General features: G+C 39.1%; 2 protein-coding genes and 2 long non-coding RNA genes across 4 annotated transcripts; all 4 read right to left on the bottom strand.

Moving 5' to 3' along the window:
- Positions 1 to 3,048: 3,048 nt before the first annotated feature.
- scpp5 (secretory calcium-binding phosphoprotein 5) lies at positions 3,049 to 5,374 on the bottom strand. Its single transcript, XM_084004474.1, has 11 exons — positions 5,313 to 5,374; positions 5,150 to 5,223; positions 4,999 to 5,058; positions 4,787 to 4,858; positions 4,635 to 4,682; positions 4,476 to 4,535; positions 4,293 to 4,322; positions 4,145 to 4,192; positions 4,002 to 4,052; positions 3,829 to 3,909; positions 3,049 to 3,376 (listed from the first exon to the last, which is right to left on the bottom strand). The coding sequence occupies exons 2-11, from the start codon at positions 5,201 to 5,203 to the stop codon at positions 3,359 to 3,361; spliced, it is 522 nt and encodes a 173-aa protein (XP_083860600.1). The 5' UTR covers positions 5,204 to 5,223; positions 5,313 to 5,374; the 3' UTR covers positions 3,049 to 3,358.
- A 934-nt stretch (positions 5,375 to 6,308) lies between these two features.
- LOC311011552 (uncharacterized protein) lies at positions 6,309 to 11,315 on the bottom strand (the record flags this gene model as incomplete). The annotated part of the gene is made up of 13 exons (XM_084006586.1): positions 11,185 to 11,315; positions 10,794 to 11,090; positions 10,626 to 10,682; positions 10,041 to 10,163; positions 9,874 to 9,909; positions 9,744 to 9,782; positions 9,388 to 9,621; positions 7,370 to 7,414; positions 7,124 to 7,171; positions 6,990 to 7,034; positions 6,782 to 6,841; positions 6,587 to 6,691; positions 6,309 to 6,362 (listed from the first exon to the last, which is right to left on the bottom strand). Exons 1-13 carry the CDS (start codon positions 11,236 to 11,238, stop codon positions 6,309 to 6,311), a joined length of 1,197 nt encoding a protein of 398 aa, XP_083862712.1. The 5' UTR covers positions 11,239 to 11,315.
- A 1,707-nt stretch (positions 11,316 to 13,022) lies between these two features.
- Positions 13,023 to 14,895, bottom strand: LOC311010039. Its single transcript, XR_014596726.1, has 3 exons — positions 14,720 to 14,895; positions 14,477 to 14,608; positions 13,023 to 14,381 (listed from the first exon to the last, which is right to left on the bottom strand). It is a non-coding gene; the product is annotated as an uncharacterized lncRNA (long non-coding RNA).
- A 3,377-nt stretch (positions 14,896 to 18,272) lies between these two features.
- Positions 18,273 to 18,941, bottom strand: LOC311010017. The gene is made up of 4 exons (XR_014596725.1): positions 18,895 to 18,941; positions 18,743 to 18,816; positions 18,575 to 18,643; positions 18,273 to 18,457 (listed from the first exon to the last, which is right to left on the bottom strand). It is a non-coding gene; the product is annotated as an uncharacterized lncRNA (long non-coding RNA).
- Between the last annotated feature and the right edge of the window lie 781 nt (positions 18,942 to 19,722).

The following is a 19,722-nucleotide window of genomic DNA, read 5'->3' as shown; positions in this document are numbered from 1 at the left end:
TGACTTACAGTAAATTAAGTACAAAGTATTTACTATCTAATAATGGCCTATAATCATTCATGGAGTTCATTTATTCTGCAGAGTGATACTTTTAATACTTTAAGTACATTTTTATTGATAATACTATTGTAATTTTACATACATTCTGAATACAGGACATTTATTTGTAATGGAGCATTTTTATATGATTTTACTGTCTTTGAATAAGTTGTTGTTCCAATTCGACCAGCATTTAATATGTTTTCCAGACTACCCATCACCGTGTGTGTGTGTGTGTGTGTGTGTGTGTGTGTGTGTGTGTGTGTGTGTGTGTGTGTGTGTGTGTGTGTGTGTGTGTGTGTGTGTGTGTGTGTGTGTGTCTAGTACTTTCATGTTGTCTGAGTTTCCACTGATCCCTGTGTTTGTTTTAGCTGGTGTGGTTGTATATCACAGTGATTTTGAACATCGCAGGCTTCTTATGTTTGTTTTTGGGGTTTCAAATAGATAATGAAGGACTTACTTTGTAATCTGCAAAACTGTATTCTAGACATTTTTGCATCCAAGCTGCTGAGCTAATGAATTTCACTACACGTAGGATCACTTCGTTCATTTTTCAAAACTTGTTCTCTTGTTTTATTGGCACACAGTGAGATTGTTCCATTGTTTGCTCCCTTGAGAAACTGGGCAGCGAGCGGAGTAACAAGGATATTCTCTTTGTTACAAGATGACACAATTGGATGAATAAAAATACAAATCAGTCACATCGTCATTAATACTGAAGCAGGTGTAGTTTTGGTTTGAGTTTGGATTCAAAAACCTTGCAAAGCAACAAAAAGCTATAATATCCAGGTAAAATATCAACAGTAAAGGGTTGATTTGCCTTCATGTGGGAGAAACTTAACCTTGCATTGAATTCACTACTGTGTAGGTAGTTAAAGCCCAAAGTGCCTCTGAGGCCAAGAGGAGCCCTGTTCTTTAACTCATTTTTTATCTCAGATGGTTTGCGTGATACCTTTGCTTCTTTGTGGGTCTAAATCCAATTTAAGACTTTTCCTCTGTGATTTCTTCTGTGTAGGCTGTCATTTGTAACATGGATCATGTCTTTTTGTTCCTGGTTCTAAGCCACACTCATGACATGACTCTACGGGTGACAATGCCGGCTGGTCCCCCCTTTGCTCCACCACTTCTGTCTAGACAAAAATGATGAACCCCCTGACTTTGTGTTTGCTTATTCAATTAAATATCTCAGCTTCTCACCCGAGGACGTGAGGTTGACATTTGTGGCTTTGAGTGAAATGTCAAACTATTGGATGGATTGCAACGTATTTTAACCAAGCCTCATTTCCCATAATTGTGATGGTCTGATCAGATTAAAACATTGATTGGTCTGTCACTTTGAATTCGAACCAAACGTGTGAAAACCAATGACATCAGCCTGAACTGTATTTGGTATTTAGTGCTAATTAGCAAATCGTTAGCATGCTATCAGAATAAACTAAGATGACAAACATGGGAAATGTTAAACCTCCTTCATCAATACTGGGAGTATGTTAGCATGCTGATGTTCATATTTATCTCTAACTATATTACATACTACTTCTAAACATGTGTTGACTATGCAGTGTGTTCACAATGTATTGCTGAAACGTTAATCTTTAAAATTCCAAATATATGACCTCATTTGAGTTATGGCTGTCTTTCCTATTCTTACTTAGATGTCTGTCTGTGCAAACATGGCACTTGAATAGGCGGGTGTTCTATATATTGTAAAAAACAAAAACGGTTGCAGATGTTTTAATTTCATTGTCTGACAGAAGTGACAGAAGTTAAGAATGTATGTGGTGAAGGAAAGGGAACTTGAGGGGAAGAGACTATATGGCGCCTATGTATTTAAGTGTCTTTGAAGAGATAAATACAATGTCATGTTGTGGCAGGCCTTTTTTCCTGGAGGGGACTGATGATCAGGAAGGACTTTCCCTGTATGGTATTTATTTTTCTCAGACATTTAACTTTTACTGGGGGGGGAATTTGCTCAACCACTGTGACAAATTATGTTCACCGTGTGTTGTAATTGTGATGCAGTTGTAATTGTATGATACATTTACGGTAACTGCACTGTACATTTTATATCAAAGAACAGCTAATAATAGCTAAAAAAAACCATCTTTGAAATCCTCCTTCTAGCTCAAATTCAAGTTCCAAATTCAGTTCTTGTAAGATCATATTTTCCAGGGGTAATAGCATTTGGCTCAACTTCTATCTTCTATCTTCTATCTTCTATCTCTGTTGTGATTAACAGCTCAGAGGGCGGAACCGAGGTATAAAGGAGGTCAACAATTGGCTGAAAGTTACACTTCGGACTTTCAGGCTCCCAGTACGTGTTCATACTCGGACATGTTGTGAACTTCTTGAATCTTCTTCTGAGACTGTTCTGCTTTTCTCTGTTTTATATCTTTGTAAACAGTGATAATCTTTGGGTTGTGGACAGTTGGTAAACTAGTTGTTTCAACTAACAAAAATTAGTGTCCGGGCTGCCTTAAAATTTTAAGTTAGCTGAACTTGTTAAGATTAGTTGAGACAAATGTGTAACGATTCAATAAACTGTTCTAGCCAAATAAACTTAACCTTTAGTTTAGATAACTTATTTAAAATTCAGTTCCTATAGACCTTTTTAGTTGAGTCAACACAATCTTAAATTCTTTCAACTGGAATTCCAAAGCTGAAAATAATTAATCTACAGTTCAGTCTACCTAGCAGGGGCGTGTCAAACGGTGTGGCGATTCCTGACTAGTTCTCAGTACCCCCTGTGTGCTACCTTTGTAAAAATGTTGGAAGTGCTCTTGGTTGAAATGACAAAAAACATTGTTTGAAAATCTGGGAAATTGGAGAAATTGTCATTGGCACAACTTTTTTTTAGATCAAACAATTAAATCATTATTGATAGAAAAAACAATCAGCAGGTTAATTGATATTGAAAATAATCTTGAAGCTCATTACGTTACCACATAGAAATAATGCAATTGAAAAAATGAATTGCTTGAAAACTTAGACTTTAATTCTTGAGTATTATATGACATTTAAGGCATTTCAAATGAGTTACTAAAGATATGCAGCAAATTTGTTACATACTGTGGAAATGCAGCATTACAAAGTACTTAAGTAGCACAACAATGGGGAAATCTATGAAGACTATAAAGAAGAGTAGAGAATTATTCAGAAATATGTTTAATTCTATGCAGATGGCTTTCTTCTAATAGTTAAGCATTGCAAAAGCATGAATGAAAATGGCTATTTCACGCTTAGCATTTTTATCCATGTAACATCATTGATTGAAGGAGTAAGGAATAGTTTCACTTTCTTTGCATGCTTCTCATCCACTTCACACCGCTGCTGGCATCTGCAAAGATAAATAAGCAATTTAACGGCAATATTGGGAAGACAGTAAGGAAACAACTGCTACAGGATAACACCGTGACCAACCTCACTGCCATCCACATGTGTTCCCTGGTTGAACTCTGCCTAAAAACACCTACTTTCAGTACAATAACACGGCGGAGATGGATGAATGAGACGGCTAAATGAAGCCATGTTTGTCTCTCTGACAGTATCAACAACCAAGAAGTTTAATACCGTAACTCCCCACTAGTCAGTTAGAGCTGAAGAAGCCTCTTGGATGAGAAGCTCAAAAACCCTAAACACTTTCAAAGATTACCAGGACCTGGATGAATGAGAATCTCCACAGACAAATATCGGGAGGACATTTGCTATATATTCATATTGCCAGTCATTTACAATAATTAATTTGCAGTTAAAACTCAGATTTAGAGTAAAATATAGATTGATAACTACCTGGCTTGTCTGCGTGGGCTGATCCTGCTGAAGAGGCTGCATGGGATCCTGGGATGGAAGAGCATTGGCAAATGAGGGGATCTGAAAAACAAAGAAGAAATGTGAAACTTCAGAAGTAAAAAAATGCTCAGAATCAAACAAATTAACATCTTCAAACACATGTTTCTCCTCACATTTGGGATTTGCTGAGGAATATTTTGAGGGGGATATTCAAATGGGAGCACCTGTGGGGGAAAAAATGAAGCTGGTGAGTAAAACAGGATGTTCAAAAAACTATGAAAAAGTAATAGTAAAATGTATTTTCATTAAATCTCACATTTGGCATATGAGGGGCATTTGTCATAGGAGGGATGTTCGTCATTATCTGGAAAAGAAACACCCACATTTAGTATTCAACCATGTAAAACATATTGTTTAGAAGTCATATTTACATAATATATTCTTTAATAATGTAAAATGTTTACCCTCTGCTGGGAGAAGTCGTAGGGGTAGTACTGCAAATGTAAAAACAAATTAGCATAAACATATCTCATGTCCCAAGGCTATGTTTATTTGCTCAAGCATGCTTCTACAAGCAATGTGTGTTTTCAATACATTGTCGTGTTGCTTTGTCTGTTAAACTGAAAAGGGGACAACTCCACACTTACAACTTCAACACTCTGTCTGCCCGCTGGCTGAGGAATAGAGTATTTGATGAAACCAAAGGGCTGCAGAAAGAGAGAAAACAGAGAAATAAATCAATGAAAAGTAGTGAGGTAGGTGATGTTTTACCACATTTTTTTAAAAAGGTGGTTGTCTGTGCTCACCTGTGCAGCAGTGGATCCACCTGCACCGCCAAATCCATGGGGATAAATCTGTCAACAAAAAAACACAAGCATTCATCATAATCACAGCAAGGGAATACAAATACATCTCAGTTAAAGGCTGTTTAACAGAGATAAGAAAGGGTCTGACATACCAGCTCCACGCTGTAAGCGCCAGGTGCTCCGTGTGGCGGGAGAGACTGTCCAGCTGTGAAGGGATTTCTCACCTGAATGGATGGACAAATTGTCAGCAGATAGTGAACGCAACATAGCAATATTTCTGCTGTGCTTTATCTACAACAAAGAGCCTTTGCTCATTCGTGTCCACGTTTTGATGCAGAAGTGAAACAATACACAATGTGATTACCTGTGAGGGTTGTGGCTGCTGCCTGGAACCCGCGTAATGAGGCAGGTAATGGAAGATGGACTGAAAATGAAGACAGACACAGAAATTGTTAGATAAAAAGACATCAGAACTCTTCCTGGATGGAGAAAAATAAGTTTCTCTTTATACTTACAGGTGCAGCTGAGGCCATGCCAGTCAGACAGAGACACAGGATGAGCACTTTCATTTTTGCAGATGATACAAGTCCTGCAGACAATCACATTAACAATAACTCGTACCAGATGGATGGTTAGGAGAAGATGCATGAACTTATGTTGAAGTTCTTTATAACTCACCTTCTGCGATAAGAAAAAAACACAGCGATGGAGCGGATGATGAATGTTGATATCGAGGATGATGCCAGGTGATCGTATGTTCTGCAGAGTAACTTTGTCTTTTATAGGGCGCCAGCTCACCTGAGAGCCAATCACAGTCCGTGGGAGTGATGCTACCCAATAAGTAGGTGCAGTACAGCTGTCTAGTCTCCAGCTTTACTAAATGACCAGTGGTCAAATCCACTTTCCGTGTAATAGCAGACCTTTTTTTGATTACAATGTCTAGAGCGGTGCACACCCTCACGCTGCCTGTGCCTCATTCTGCCATAATAACAGTTTCATTAGGTGGCAACTGCAATATTACGTCGGTTACTTTGACGTTATAGGTAGTAAAGATGCATTCTATCTTACTACGATATGAATGTAGATGTTTTTCCAGTTGCATTCATGTCGATTGTGTTTCTAAATCACAGACACGAGTCTATCCAGGCAACTGATGGGACTAAAAATACATACCTTTAGAATGATTTCATCACAAAATGCTAAATGTGATGCATGATTTACTCGACTCTGCTAAAGCAATCAGATGCATGATCGTTTTGTGGATTGAGTGCATAGGCGTGTTTTTATTGGTGGAGTTATTTTTATGTATTATGAAGTATAGCTGTAACAAAGGTGAGGAAGCAAAACTGGGATAATTTCATTGCGTAGCAACATTTTTATTTTATGACACTTTACACTTTTTTCACACCATACAGAGCAGAAATTTCTGTTACAAATGCATTTCACCATGTTTCATACTTTGGGAAAAGCTAGTGTTGGCTGGTCATCTTCCTCCTAAAGCTAATACATCTTTTGTTACCCAGACATGAAATATATGAATGTAAGATCATGTTTTATTGTTGTTACAGGCTGAATTATGAATTATGAATATAAAAACCCTTGTAAATATATGAATGTTGATTCATGTGTACCTATCCTGCTCCTTCCTCCTCCCATCCTGCTGAGTCTGATTGTTTAGTCATCCTCTTCCTCCTCATCATCCTCATCATCCCCGCGACGTCTGGCAGCCTGGAATAACAGAGGCTTCTGATGAGCCCTTGTAGATCCATGTTTCTTAACTCCTCAGCAGAAAATGAAATGAACCCGTCGCCCTCATCATCACTTCAATTCAGTTTCCTAACCGCTGCCGTCACTTGAAGCTTTTCCATTTAACTCAATCAAAGCATTTATACGGTTTACTTACTGATTCTTCAATAAATAAATGGCTCAAAATAAAAAGGTGTCATTCTTACTTTGGCAGTAGTAACAATGATGGGAACGATAGGTGCAGCCTTAGTAGTAGGTGCTGCAGGGGCAACAGTGACCGCTTTCGGCTGGTCGAAACCGAAGGGGAAGTACTGCAGCATAAGAAAGAAAAAAGATCGTTAGATTAAAGAAAAAAAATCACATAACTTCTGTCAGAGAACTAAAAACCTGCAGGCACCCACCACATCTGTGGTGTCTACACCGTTTGGCTCGAGGATCTCCTGCTTGATGATTCCACGGACCTTTCAACGACAACACATGCAAGCACACAGGTGCACTTTGATGTTGTTGGACTGTATATACTATTAATTATCTTTCATTCGGACAAAATAATTTGGTCTACATAGTAGTGTATTTAACACAGAACTCAAGCTATATTGTGTCACTCACAGGTCCTCCAACAACAGGCCTCCTCTGGGCATCAACTGGGAGCAACTGGAAAATAAAAATCGATCCAGATATCATACAAAGGAGTGTTTGATAGATATCATTCATAAAAAGTAATCATTTAAATGAGCGCTTACAACTTCCAGAGTTCCAACTGGGGCTCCAACAGGAATAACCAAGGCTGCCTGTAAAGAAGAAGAAGAAGAAGAAGAAGTCAGAGTCACTAACAGGCTCAGCTAAAGAGACATTACCATCAGTGGTGAACATATAATAGCAGACCTGTGTGCACCTTATTCAGTGATGTTTGACATTGTGTCTTTTCCTGTGGGTTTCTATGTGTAGGTCATAATTTACATACGGTAAGCCCATTTGAGCTAATGTACCTCAGCCGGAGCGAAACGGATGTCAAACTCCATGAACATCTGTATCTGTGAAGAAGCAAAGAAAATACAGCAGAATCAATGGAATGCAGGTCAGTGTAAATCAATAATTGTGTAATCTGTTATTGTAAATCTAGTTTTATTTACTGATAACATTCACACAAAAAAAACATGCACAAGAAGTCTTTTACATGCTCATAAAAGTTTAAACATCTACAATTCCAGGAAAATTGAGCAAATCCCAAAACTATTTGGAACTCCACAAGTGCTAACTAAGATTGTTCTGTCATATATTTAGACACTAAAACATGGAAGAGAAATATGTTTATATATTTTAGTAATAGAGGGTGTTTTCCTTACGGGGGCACAAACAGCAACCCCAAAGATGCAGGCAGCAAGCAGGATGAATTTCATCGTGACTGAAACTGTCAAAGAGAGTTGTTTTTTGTTGTTGAGTCATTAGACATGTCAATATTCATTTGAAAGAGCATTGAAATCAATTTCAAAATGTCATTTTATATGATATTAGTGGTCGACATTACCTTTCCTTCCCGGCAACACACGAGTACTGAAGGCTTGTCGAGGAGGTGGTGTGATCCCCGCAGAGAGATTTACTCCTATTTATTAGCTGACAACACAAAGGGCAAAGCAAACGTATGACAGGTGTTTGGTGAGAAGCCAAGGATTTTCAATTTTATGATGACATAAGCCATACCCCCGAAAGAAATGTCTTAACCCATTTTTGACACATTAATCACATTTGATCCCTCACTGATCAGGTTTGTCAGGTGAACCCTTGCAACATGTACTCAGCCCAAAGGGACACCATGGTTGCATGGGATTAGGAAACAAATATTATATAATGAAACTGTAATAGATATATTTTATTTAGGTGGTCATTCTGAACCCGTTTTATAGCAGATTCTGATCATATAATGATTATTATTATTATTATTATACAGTTGTACCATTTCTTAATTACTTCATGACAATCACAACATGTTTGAGGCCTATCAAGACTTCCCTATATTGACTCAAACTCACCCTCCGTTTGTTAAACGGCGACTGATTCGCCGGTTCCAATTAACCGCTGTACTGTACTCAGAAACCTGATTGCCTGTGGTGAAACTTTAATGCTGCACACTGGACACACCATAAACCGTGAGGAAAAGTTATCACGATGATAAGACAACCTCTTAAATCACAATGTTACTGGGCAGAATCACTCAGTAATATAAGGACCATTTAAGGCATTTGAGGGGAGTTAAACTGTAATTCTTAAATAGGAAAAAACACGTGTTTCCTTTACAAATGTGCCTGTTGTAAAATTGCCGTAAGCCAGTTTCGGTTGCGTATCACTGCACATGTACAATGTACTGTAATATGATCAGGGAATGTACTAAGTCACATTTTCCAATTTATGTGCATGTGCATGAAACTGAATATATTAAAGCTGCTATAATTCATATTTGTGCTGCCACTCAGAGTGATGAACCCACAGATAATTATCGCCCAATTGAGCAGTTCCTCTCTAAAAATGTTCTGCTTCTGCCTCTGCACTGTCGTCAACCTCATTTTCAGCCCCGAGCTGTTTGAAAGCACTAAAAACCCCACCGCATAATATACCTGCACAGCAGACACACACAGTTAGCAACTAGCTGGTGGACATAGTGGAGCGTGTAAGCAATGCTCACTGCTGCTGAGCAGTGGAGCAGATAAAGAGTCCGATATTTCCCCCAGGAGTCGGGGACCATAAACAGAGCTTACAGAAGCATGACTTCAAATGAATGTTATTGTGTAACATGTTTCCCGTAGTGACTAAAAAGCTGATAATATGTGGTTGTTCATGGCTTGTTTTCATTGCTTGCAGGTGACAAAAACATTGTGCAGGTTTAAGATAAGAATATATTTAAATGAAATAATGAAAAGGTTTAAACATGTCACGTTTAATCTTTATTATTAAAACAAAAAGGATCTTCTCAGTATGTTATGGGTGCAGTGGGTGAAACAGGTGCTTGCACAGTGGCGGTCTCCAATCCTACAGGCAGCCCATTAGTGTTTGGCTGTGGCCCGGAGCTGACCGGCCCCTGTGTCTGAGGGACGGCAGCTGAAGAGGTCCCCACCGTTGGCACGACGCCTCGCTGCTCTGGATTTACAAGCCCTGCACCCTGGCTCACAGGCTGAATGGCTCCTGCAGGCAAGTTTGTGAGCACGGTGCTCAGGTACACACCCAGCTGGTCCATTGTAGCTGCCATCTGAAACGCAGGAGAGAGGAAAGATGGTGGAGGAGCTCAGGGAGGAGGACCCATTGGCTCATCAGTGGGATCACTGAGTTCAGTGATTGAACAAGCTGAGATACAAATCTTGGCTGTATTACCTGGAGCTCCTCTGAGCTGAGACTGCCAAGTGGGGAGCTCTAAAGAAAGACAGCAAACGTCAAATAAACACAATCAGAAAGCATATTACAAAACAACACTGACCATTAATTGAGCGTGTTTTGCTTTTACCTTGGGTTGCTGTAGCATGTATATTATTTGGGGATTCTGTGGAAGATAATCATACAATCTGAGTATAATTACATGCTTTAAGTTTTGACACATTTTGAAGTAGAATATTTCATCTTTTTTATTATGAGCTCTGCTGTCCGATCATGTTTATAAAAAGGCAGAGACACCTGAGGTGCGTCTTCTGAAGGAGCAGCCCCAGAAGGCGTTACTGCAGGTAACGCTGGGCTGTTCGGAGGTTGGTGTGCTGGAAGAGGTGATTGAAGAATCATCGGGAATCCATATGGGGAGAACTTTGAACAGAAAAATGTTGTAAAATGTATATTAACATATATGTCAACAGTTTCTGCACTGACGTGAAATACAGCTGCAATTAAAACCCTCTCCAACTCCAAAAATCAGACAGTTACAATTACAAAATCACTTGTGGCAGAAAAACACATTAACGGTATCCAAGTTTCCATCTCAGAGTCAAGTCACAGATTGCAGCAAAGTACAGATGTTTATATTTCCACACTGTCTGTCACACTCATTTCAGGTTTCCTATACATGTTGACAGCATGAATCCTGCACTATAGAATTATCTTAAAGTCCCCCCAGGTGAAATCTTTCAAGCTGTCTTGTGGTTGTAAAATGTTCTTGCATTTGCAGTCTATAGTTCAGTGCAGAGCAGTACAGGGAATACTGTTTGCAGTGCATCATCCTCAGAACACAAAGACAGTTTTTTTTCTATCATCAAAAAAACTGGATCTTACCAGTTGATTCATATAGGAAGATGAGACAAGAGGGAAGTATCGGTAAGGAGGGAACATCTAAAATAAAGAAGAAGCAAACATTAAATTAGCTGCATTCTGATTAATTGAGCAGTATATTTGGGATGTATTGCAGTAAATTAATGTTTTTTTTTCTACTTCATGCCCTACCAGAGGCTGCTGCGAGTGTATCGGCTGGTTAGCAGGGATCTGAGATCCTAATATGCCCTGCTGCAGAGGGATGAGCATCGGACTGCCCCCTAGTGGAGGCCAAGTGTAGTGTTGCATGGAAGGCAAGAACTGGGGGCCACCCAGGGGACCTGGCTGCTGGGGGACCCCAGGCTGTGGTATCTCCACATTGGGAGAAAGTGGGGCTGGCGTCATGAGCGTGTGAGCATCACGTAGCTGGTTTGTGGCTTCAACAACTAGTCCTTGTGAAAGCTGGGGAGGAAGGACATCCAGACTGACCTGAAAATATAACAGAAAAAAAAAACCAAATGATCGTTGACACGGCAGATTTTCACATAAAGTTTGAATATAGTCAATAAATGAGCATACTTACTGGTACTGCAGACACCATTATGGAATAACATGATAATAGGATTAAGATAATCATTTCCACCCCCCCAAAAAAATGGTTTCAACAAGATCAATGAACGTTGTCAGGGAACGTCCACTTACAGCACAGAAGAGTAGATTCAATGAGGCACTATGAGACGGGCCATTGACTTATGCTCTGCTCATGAAGTGAGACGACCAATCACAGGGCAGAAAAAAGATCTAATCGTTTGGGTGAATGAAGCAATGAGTTGGAAGTCATAGAAAATCCATTGAATACTGCAAACTGCCTGTTTTCCTTCAATTAGGATGCTGTAATGTCTGCAGAAATAAATAAACATATAGAGAAGAACCCACGACCTGCGGTTTTCCTGTTACTCAGTGCACCTGTGGGTGCGGCTGACGTGTCAGTGTCTCACTGGTGTCATTATGGTCAGACCGAATATGCGTAATGTGCAACAAAACCGAGAAAAAATAAGAAGATAACATAGTAAAATTAAAAAGTAGGAGTAATGTTTCCATCATGGACCTTCGTTGGGCAAGAAATGAAAAAAAAAAAAGATAAACAAGATGGCTAGACACACATACAGCTACAAGTTGAAAGAACCAATCAAAAAAGGGGGCTGTATGAAGTATAAAGATATTGATTCATAAGGTGAAATTGATGCCTAACAAAGGACAATGACTTAAACATCTTTTAATCTAATACGTTCAAGTGCTGACTGTGCAGAAACTCACATGTTCTTTTATACAACATTCCCAGCACACCAGGTGTCTACCAAGGTCTAGCAGGTGTGAACTCGTTTTAGTTTGTTTCGTGTTCGTTAATTTTTCTAAACCTGCTTAAGAGGTAAGTTTAGAAATGATAACAGTGTGAGAACATTCCTTGATAACAAGATTACACACCTGGTGTGGCTGATGAGGCAGCCCAGAGAAGAGGGACCCCAAAGCAGACAGGCCGACAATGGAGACATTTAATTAATCAAAACGGTGGTCTTACAGGTCTTAAACTCCCAAAGGCAGCTTCTACCTGGTGTGTTGGAAAGTTTCCTGTATGGCACATTGCAAGTTTACACAAGTGCTCAAGGGAGCAAGCTAAAGCTGGAGGCTTTTTACTGTCACTCAAGGATCGACGTTTCATCCAAACATAGCAGTGCTCATATTGTGACAGCTAAATAGGTTTCAGCGCCGTGGGGAGAAAAGTACATCTTAAAATATATCTATAAATACGGGTGTTTATCTGGAGTCCATCCCAGCATGCACTGGGAATCAAGGAGACACCCTGGACAGGTAACTATTAAATGATACGGTGAACACTAATAGCCAGACACACTCCCTCTTATTCATAGCTACGAGGTGAAAAAAACACCTGACTATTATGTCTTTGTCACCTGGCAGAAATCTGAATCACCATTATTTAAAGTTGAATTAGAATATAAGGAGTACTCTTTACTTCTGAACATATTTATTTTGCTTTCAACTTTCTGGTTTATATTGTTATGTAGATTAGAATGTTTTTTGTGCTGCTGTAACATTTGAATTTCACCTTTGGGGATTAATGAAGTGTACTTTGAATCTGGATAGAGTTTATTTAAAAATAAGATAAAATGGGTATAATTTAACTTTGCATTGTAAATGAGTCTAGGTTGCAGTATGTATGGTCACAAAATTAACAATTAATTAAGTGATGCCTCATCAAAACTATAAGCTACATATTCAAAGTGGAAAAAACAAAATCCAAAAGGTTTTCTTGACAGAAATAATTTCTTCATCAAGTGTAAAATCCACACAGCATCAATATTAACCACAACGGACAAATCGACTGAAAGACAGGCAGACAGACTTTTATCACAAAAATGCAACCTCAACAATAACAAATTAATTACATTTTTTTTTAGCAAAACCTCAAGTAACAGTAATGAAACCTACAAAAGTCATTATTCAGTGCGTGAAGTGCTTACTCCACTCCTTCCCCTGCCTGTTGTTTGGCTGGTTTACATTATTTAACAAAGTTCGCAAGACAAATTGACATTGATAACCCAAAAAAATATTACATTCATAATGTGTAGCTGTTCAAAATCCACTCCTATGGCACAAAACACGAATAAAAACTTTGATTAAATTCTGCATTATGGAATGAGTACGGATTTGAATGTTACATTAAATAATTAAAACATTGACATGCCAGCGCAGTGCAATAAATGTGCTGAGTCATGATAAAAGTACAGTGCGACAGACTTCACCGATGAAGCAAAGAGTCGGATATTAAAGGCTCAATTCTCATCCATTCCTTAAGCTGTGCTGATCCAGGGATGGTGCTGTGTGCGCCCACTGACTGGATGTTACAGCGGTGTGTCATCAGCAGCCTCCCACAGGTCTCCACCGCTGACCCGAGACCAGCTCCCAACAAGACTCATAACTGCACTAATTATAAGTTCGGAATCACAACGTATCTTTGTTCACCATAGCTTTCTGCTAAATCTTTTAATGTCTGCACTGTTTTTAATTATTGCAAATATGTTTTTATTCTCTTTTCTTTCTGTAATGCATTTTTTAATTTATTATTATTTTCTTTTAATTCTTCTATTTTTTTTCTCACTTTGTTGTATGATGTGAAGCACTTTGAGTCTGCCTTGTGTATGAAATGTGCTATACAAATAAAGTTGCCTTGCCTTGCCTTGCCTTGCCTTTGTAGTTTGTATTTGTTTATGTGGACTCTGGCATTAAAAAGAGATGAACGACCAATAATACAGACTGAATGGATATAAAAACTTACAGAACAATACATGTAGAAAGGACCAATACTGAAATATACCGACAAAGACATGTAAATGTAAATGTGCTTTTGTAAAATTGTTTTCAACCATGGAAACATGATAAAACACTACATGCAAAACACACGCACACACACACACACACATTTCCATTGAGTAACTCAATCTGTTATTCCTGCTCTCAGATCAGTACAGTTCAACCGTTGTCTCCTCGAGGGCTCTCGGTGGTAGCAACACCTGTGGTCCCGGGGGGCTGTGGGCCCAGGGTTGTGGTCGGGCCCGGGCTTGTGGTCGGGTTTGGTTTTGGAGCTGGAGGTGGAGGAGGGGCAGGTGCTGGTGGTGGCTGCGGCCACAGACCAGGAAATGGCCAGACAGGGAAGGAAGGCCAGGGAGGAAACGGCCAAGACACTGGGTGATGGTTGCCTCTCTGCAGCAGGACGAAATATGATTATAAAATATTGTGACAAGTTGTTTTTTCTGTAATTTCACTATAGTTGATGATAGAATGGATTCGATTCTTACCTCATCACTGTCAGACTCGCTGCTGAAGTGATGAGAATTCCCTCTTCTCTCATCACTGTCTGAATCACTGCTGAAGTGATGAGAATTCCCTCTTCTCTCATCACTGTCTGAATCACTGCTATGATGGCAATTCTGAACAAAAACATTCAAATATCAATCAAATATTGGTGCGTTCTTCGTATTGAGATGAAAATCATTAAGACTGTAGCAGGAAAAGAAGATGCATTAGTTTGTGGTACTTACAGCTACATGGTCATTTATCAAGTAGAAGAACAGCAGAAGAAAAAGCTTCATCTTGAGCTTCAAACCGTAATTCAAATCCCCTGATAGGTGAAGCTCCCGGTGAACGCCGTCGAGCGATAAACACTGAATAAAATGTTAAGCCCGCGTTCGCTTTCTTCAAGCTGGTCCCTTCAGGAAACTCCATTAGCTTTAAAGCAGCCTCAGTGTGTCCAGGATGCCTTCGCCCTTTAAAGGTGTTACTTCATATCAGATGTGGTCGGTCTCATGGCAGCCTCCGGAGACAAAACCAAAATAGGCGTGAACGCTATTTCATTACTCGACTAGACTGTTTTTGAAACATTAAAGGTTCACATCCTGTTTATAATCCTCACAGACTTAAAGTATTTTCAACACATGCTGTGCTGAATTAACCACTCACCTCAGTCTGTACAGCTGATTACACACACACACACACACACACACACACACACACACACACGCACTGTGTCAAAACATTTGAATTCTGAGTTAAATGTAGAATATAAATACGCTCTAACACTTTTCAGTTATATTTAGCAAAGAATTCCAAATATTTGCCGTTGAAGTCGGAGAAGACTGACATGTTGTTGAAGCACTCTGCACTTGCGAAACAGTAATATGTTGCCTGGAGCTATATTTCCGCCTGCAAAACAATACTTGCTCAATCCTTTTCCCACTCCTGTAATCATATTGTTTACTCGCGGTGAACCTTTTCATTAAAGTCATTACATTTTTACGACCTGTTGCAAGTGTCATTCAGAGATTCCATCTCTGACTATCTCGAGATTTAAAAAAAAAAAAGGTTTTATTTCGCAATGATGGGCAAAAGGGGGTAGACCAACACTGATATTAAAATGTAATTCTTCACAGACCACTGGTTCCATCATCATGCTCTTTATTTGTTTTTATTTACAGTATATTCTTTTTTTTCTTGCAAAAGAATATCTGGGATAATACCTTTTTCAAAGACCTACAGTCAACAAGCCGAACAGCTGTTTATCATCATTATAAGGTCAAAACCTCCAGATATGGACACAAAGCCCATTATTAATCTCATTCACAAAAAACTAGCCTCGGGTCAAAAGGTCAATAATACATTTGATCAATCCTGTGCAAAAGTTATGTGAATATGGCGTTAGAGCATATGAAATAAGGTGGACACTATAGAAAGGAGAGAAGACACCATATAGCAAAAGTCGATGTTAAATCTTTATATTTTATTGCCATAACTAGACACAGCCATGCTTTGCATTAAGAAACTGAACTAAAATGTAAATAACTGTTTGTTGAAATTCCAAAGATTACAAAGACACGTTGAATCATCATTGAATAATTGAGCATTTAGTATAAAATGATCTCTCTCTCTCTCTCTCTCTCTCTCTCTCTCTTGTTGGTAAAATGGTACTTCCTTTAAGTTTCCTTTTCTGCTCACGTATCATGGGCACATCTATTCTTCATCTTTCTCCATTAATTCCAAAGAATTCGCTTTTGCTACAAGAAAGTTAATGACACATGTTCACATGACAAAACTTCGTGTTCCTTTGCCAAAACAACCCATAAAAATGGTTGTTTTCATCCCTGATGTGAAACTGAGGTGAAGAAAAGCCCAATTTTTGTAGAAACTCGTTTCACTTCAGAGGGGAGACAGATTCCCAAAATACTGTGTGACTTGGTCACACTGCAACAGAGGCTATCAGAGCATAAATCATTTTATATGTAGACTTTTTATGGATTTGCACTTTGCACAAAGAATGATATGTGATATGAGCAGTGCACATGAAATGTATTAAATCAAACAGCCATTTGTCTGTTTGATTTCTTTCTGGTTTCCCATTCCGGCTAGACTCTCTCAGGGTTACATACAAACCTGAGTCATTACTGTGACATTGTGAAATATACATTCAGTATTTCCTGCAATGGTGTTGCATTGGGAGTTCTTGTCTGTGCTTGAACCCCAGTGTGGTAGCAGCCGACTTTAACAGTCGCTCGGTGGCGCTGGATGGGATTGGTGATAAACCCAAGCACCGGTTGTTTCATTCATTCAGCTATATGGGGATCAGACCAGCAAACACACAGACCTTCAATACTTTTTTTTCTGGTATTATTGTTACAAACATGTTTCGTAGGGAGGTGGATGGATGAAACAAACACAGGACTTTTGTCCAGGAGACTGCTGTTCGTGTCCCATGTTAATTTAAAAGTGTCACCCAACTAAGTGGTTTCGTTGCCTAAACCTAACTTCCTGTGAAGACAGAAGTATATTTAGAAAATCCTTGTTATTATTTAGAAAATAACAAGGAGAAACTGACACGGCATCCCTCACATGTCCACAACTGACACTAGACGGGTTCATAGAGCGTCATAATTTGAAGCATATGGGCCACTGAACATGTGTATGTATTTGATGAGTTGGGAGCGTGAAGGCGTTGTGGTGGTTGAGTTTCAGTGAGAAAAACTAGATGTGGAACATTGATGCATTTTGGAAGAGAAATTGATTCCTCTTTTTTTCACATTATACATTATACATTATACGGTGGGCATTAGCTCAGGAGGTAGAGCGGGAGGACCCCAAGATTTCTGGTTCGATCCCCGGCTCCTCCTAGCAGAGTGTCCCTGAGCAAGACAGGGGACAATTGCTCCTGACGAGCTGGCTGTCGCCCTGCGTGGTTCACTCCGCCGTCGGTGTGTGAATGTGTGAATGAATGGGTGAATGTCAGTCATTCCTGTAAAGCGCTTTGGATAAAAGCACTATATAAATGAGGCCATTTACCATTTATACATGCGCAAGACCCCCAAAGAAACTGCAGGCAAACTCTCGGAAAAGGATGACTGGACTGCAATGTCTAATGAAATGCACGTGTACGTACATGTTCACCATAGCTTTCTGCTAAATCTTTTAATGTCTGCACTGTTTTTAATTATGCAAATGTTTTTATTCTCCTTGTCTTTCTGCAATGCATTTTAATTTTGCCTTTATTTTCTTTTGATTCTTCTATTTTTTCACTTTATTGTATGAAATGTTATGACGTGAAGCACTTTGAGTCTGCCTTGTGTATGAAAGGTGCTATACAAAGAAAGTTGCCTTGCCTTGCCTAAAGACTGTGATGTAACCCATTATATATGTCTTTGAAAGACCCCTTTACTCGGTCCAAGTCAACCCCTTCTTTTGTCAGAAGACGTTAACATAAATAAAGTTTTACATTTGTAAGACTTAATCATCAAAGTTTTTTTAATGTACAACAATAACACTACTGATAATGTGAAAATTGATTGAAATTGATTTGATTCTGTTTAACAGAGAGTAAGTGGCAACCTGACATCTATGTGCTGTTCCAAATATAATGAGATGAAACCATGTATATGATGGCTGACAACAGTCCTCACAACAGTCGGACAAACAAGAGGTGTTGGAACTGTCTGTCTAACTGTCTGTCCATCCATCCATCCGTCAATATATCCATCTAATCATTTCCATCACAGACACTTCACAGCTTCATTTTAAGAAAAACAGCTCATTTGTTTTCATTCATGAAGTTTATTTAGTATATGCCATCGAAATAGAGGGATTCGTATTATGATGGTCGTAGTTGAAGCAGGTTATTACTGCCGGCTGAGGGCAAGAACCAACTGGAGCAATTGTTGGATGTTTAAGGTAGCCGGGGTAGACTGGGTGGTCACGGTAGACTGGGTGTTCACCGTAGTCGGCTTGGTGGTGAAACGCTAAAAGAAAATATTCAAAGTCATTGTACAACAGATGAGTTTCCTGAAATATTGTACAGTAAATGACATTTCGATGTGTTTGAACGTTTGGTTGTAGAGGATGGAGAAAGGACTCACCTCACTGGAACCCGAGTTAGATTGAGAGTCAGAAGATGACCGAGCAAGTCGTTTATGCTCCATGTCCACCTAATAGAAAACCAAAGTTTTGTGGTGTTTTCATTCATACTGCTACAGTTATAGTAATTGTCAGCTGGGGTATTGATATTGAGCATGTGTTACACTTACGGGCTGAGCCAGAGTGAGGCTCAGGAGGCATCCAAGCACAATGACAAACTTCAGCATGGTTACGCTTATCTATCCTATTGAACAGGAGATAACAAGGAATAACTTAAACATATCACACAGAAAATACAGCAACAGATGGTTCATATCGTTACCTTTGAATCCAAACAACTTCAGCAGTCTGTCTCGCAGATAGTCGAGGAGGTTGTTGTATTCCTCCGAACGTCGAGCTTTTCTTATATACAGTTACAGACCTGGATTTCATCTCATTAGCATACAGCATTGTTGGGAAACTGCAAATATTAGGAAATCCGCTTCCACATTTCAAGGTGTGGCTAATGGTCAGACATGAAACCAACACCTGGATTGTGTGATGTGTACTTTTGATTGTTAAAATTGTTAATGTTTTCACAACGATTCACACAGTTCCCTTTACCAACATGCAGCATGCAACATCTCATGATCAACTCTTGGACCAGAACATTAACAACATTTGCCTTTGAACAATAACATGTGACTTATTACATGAGCTGATCTGAGAAAACAATAGCATCAGGTTGCATTACAATATGTATCAACGGTGTCTTTGTAAAGGTATATTTTATTTATGCATTGAGCATAAACCAATATAACTTCACTATGCATTGTTACAGTATTTTTAAAGAAATTAATCAGAATCAATTTGCAATATGCCAAGTGCACAGGTTATTCCTGTGATGAAATGCAAAACTGTACCTATTCCCAATATTGTAGAGGATAGCTACTGTCCTTTCCATTTGGACACAAGCTGTCATCGACATCACACTTACAGTTTTTTTCAGTCGCTAACAAGCGTTTGTCCAACCAGTTGTCACATTTTCAAAACTCTAAACACAATAAGCACAGCATCAGTCTTTTGCGGCCATACCATTCACACATTTCATGTCGTTTTCACACAATATGCAGTCAGTGAACACATTTCTACAATGCTTACATTTTCTTAA

Source organism: Eutrigla gurnardus (genome assembly GCF_963514095.1).
Source record: "Eutrigla gurnardus genome assembly, chromosome: 3".
Classification (NCBI taxonomy): Eukaryota; Metazoa; Chordata; class Actinopteri; order Perciformes; family Triglidae; genus Eutrigla; species Eutrigla gurnardus.
This window is presented reverse-complemented; position numbering and strand designations above follow the sequence as displayed.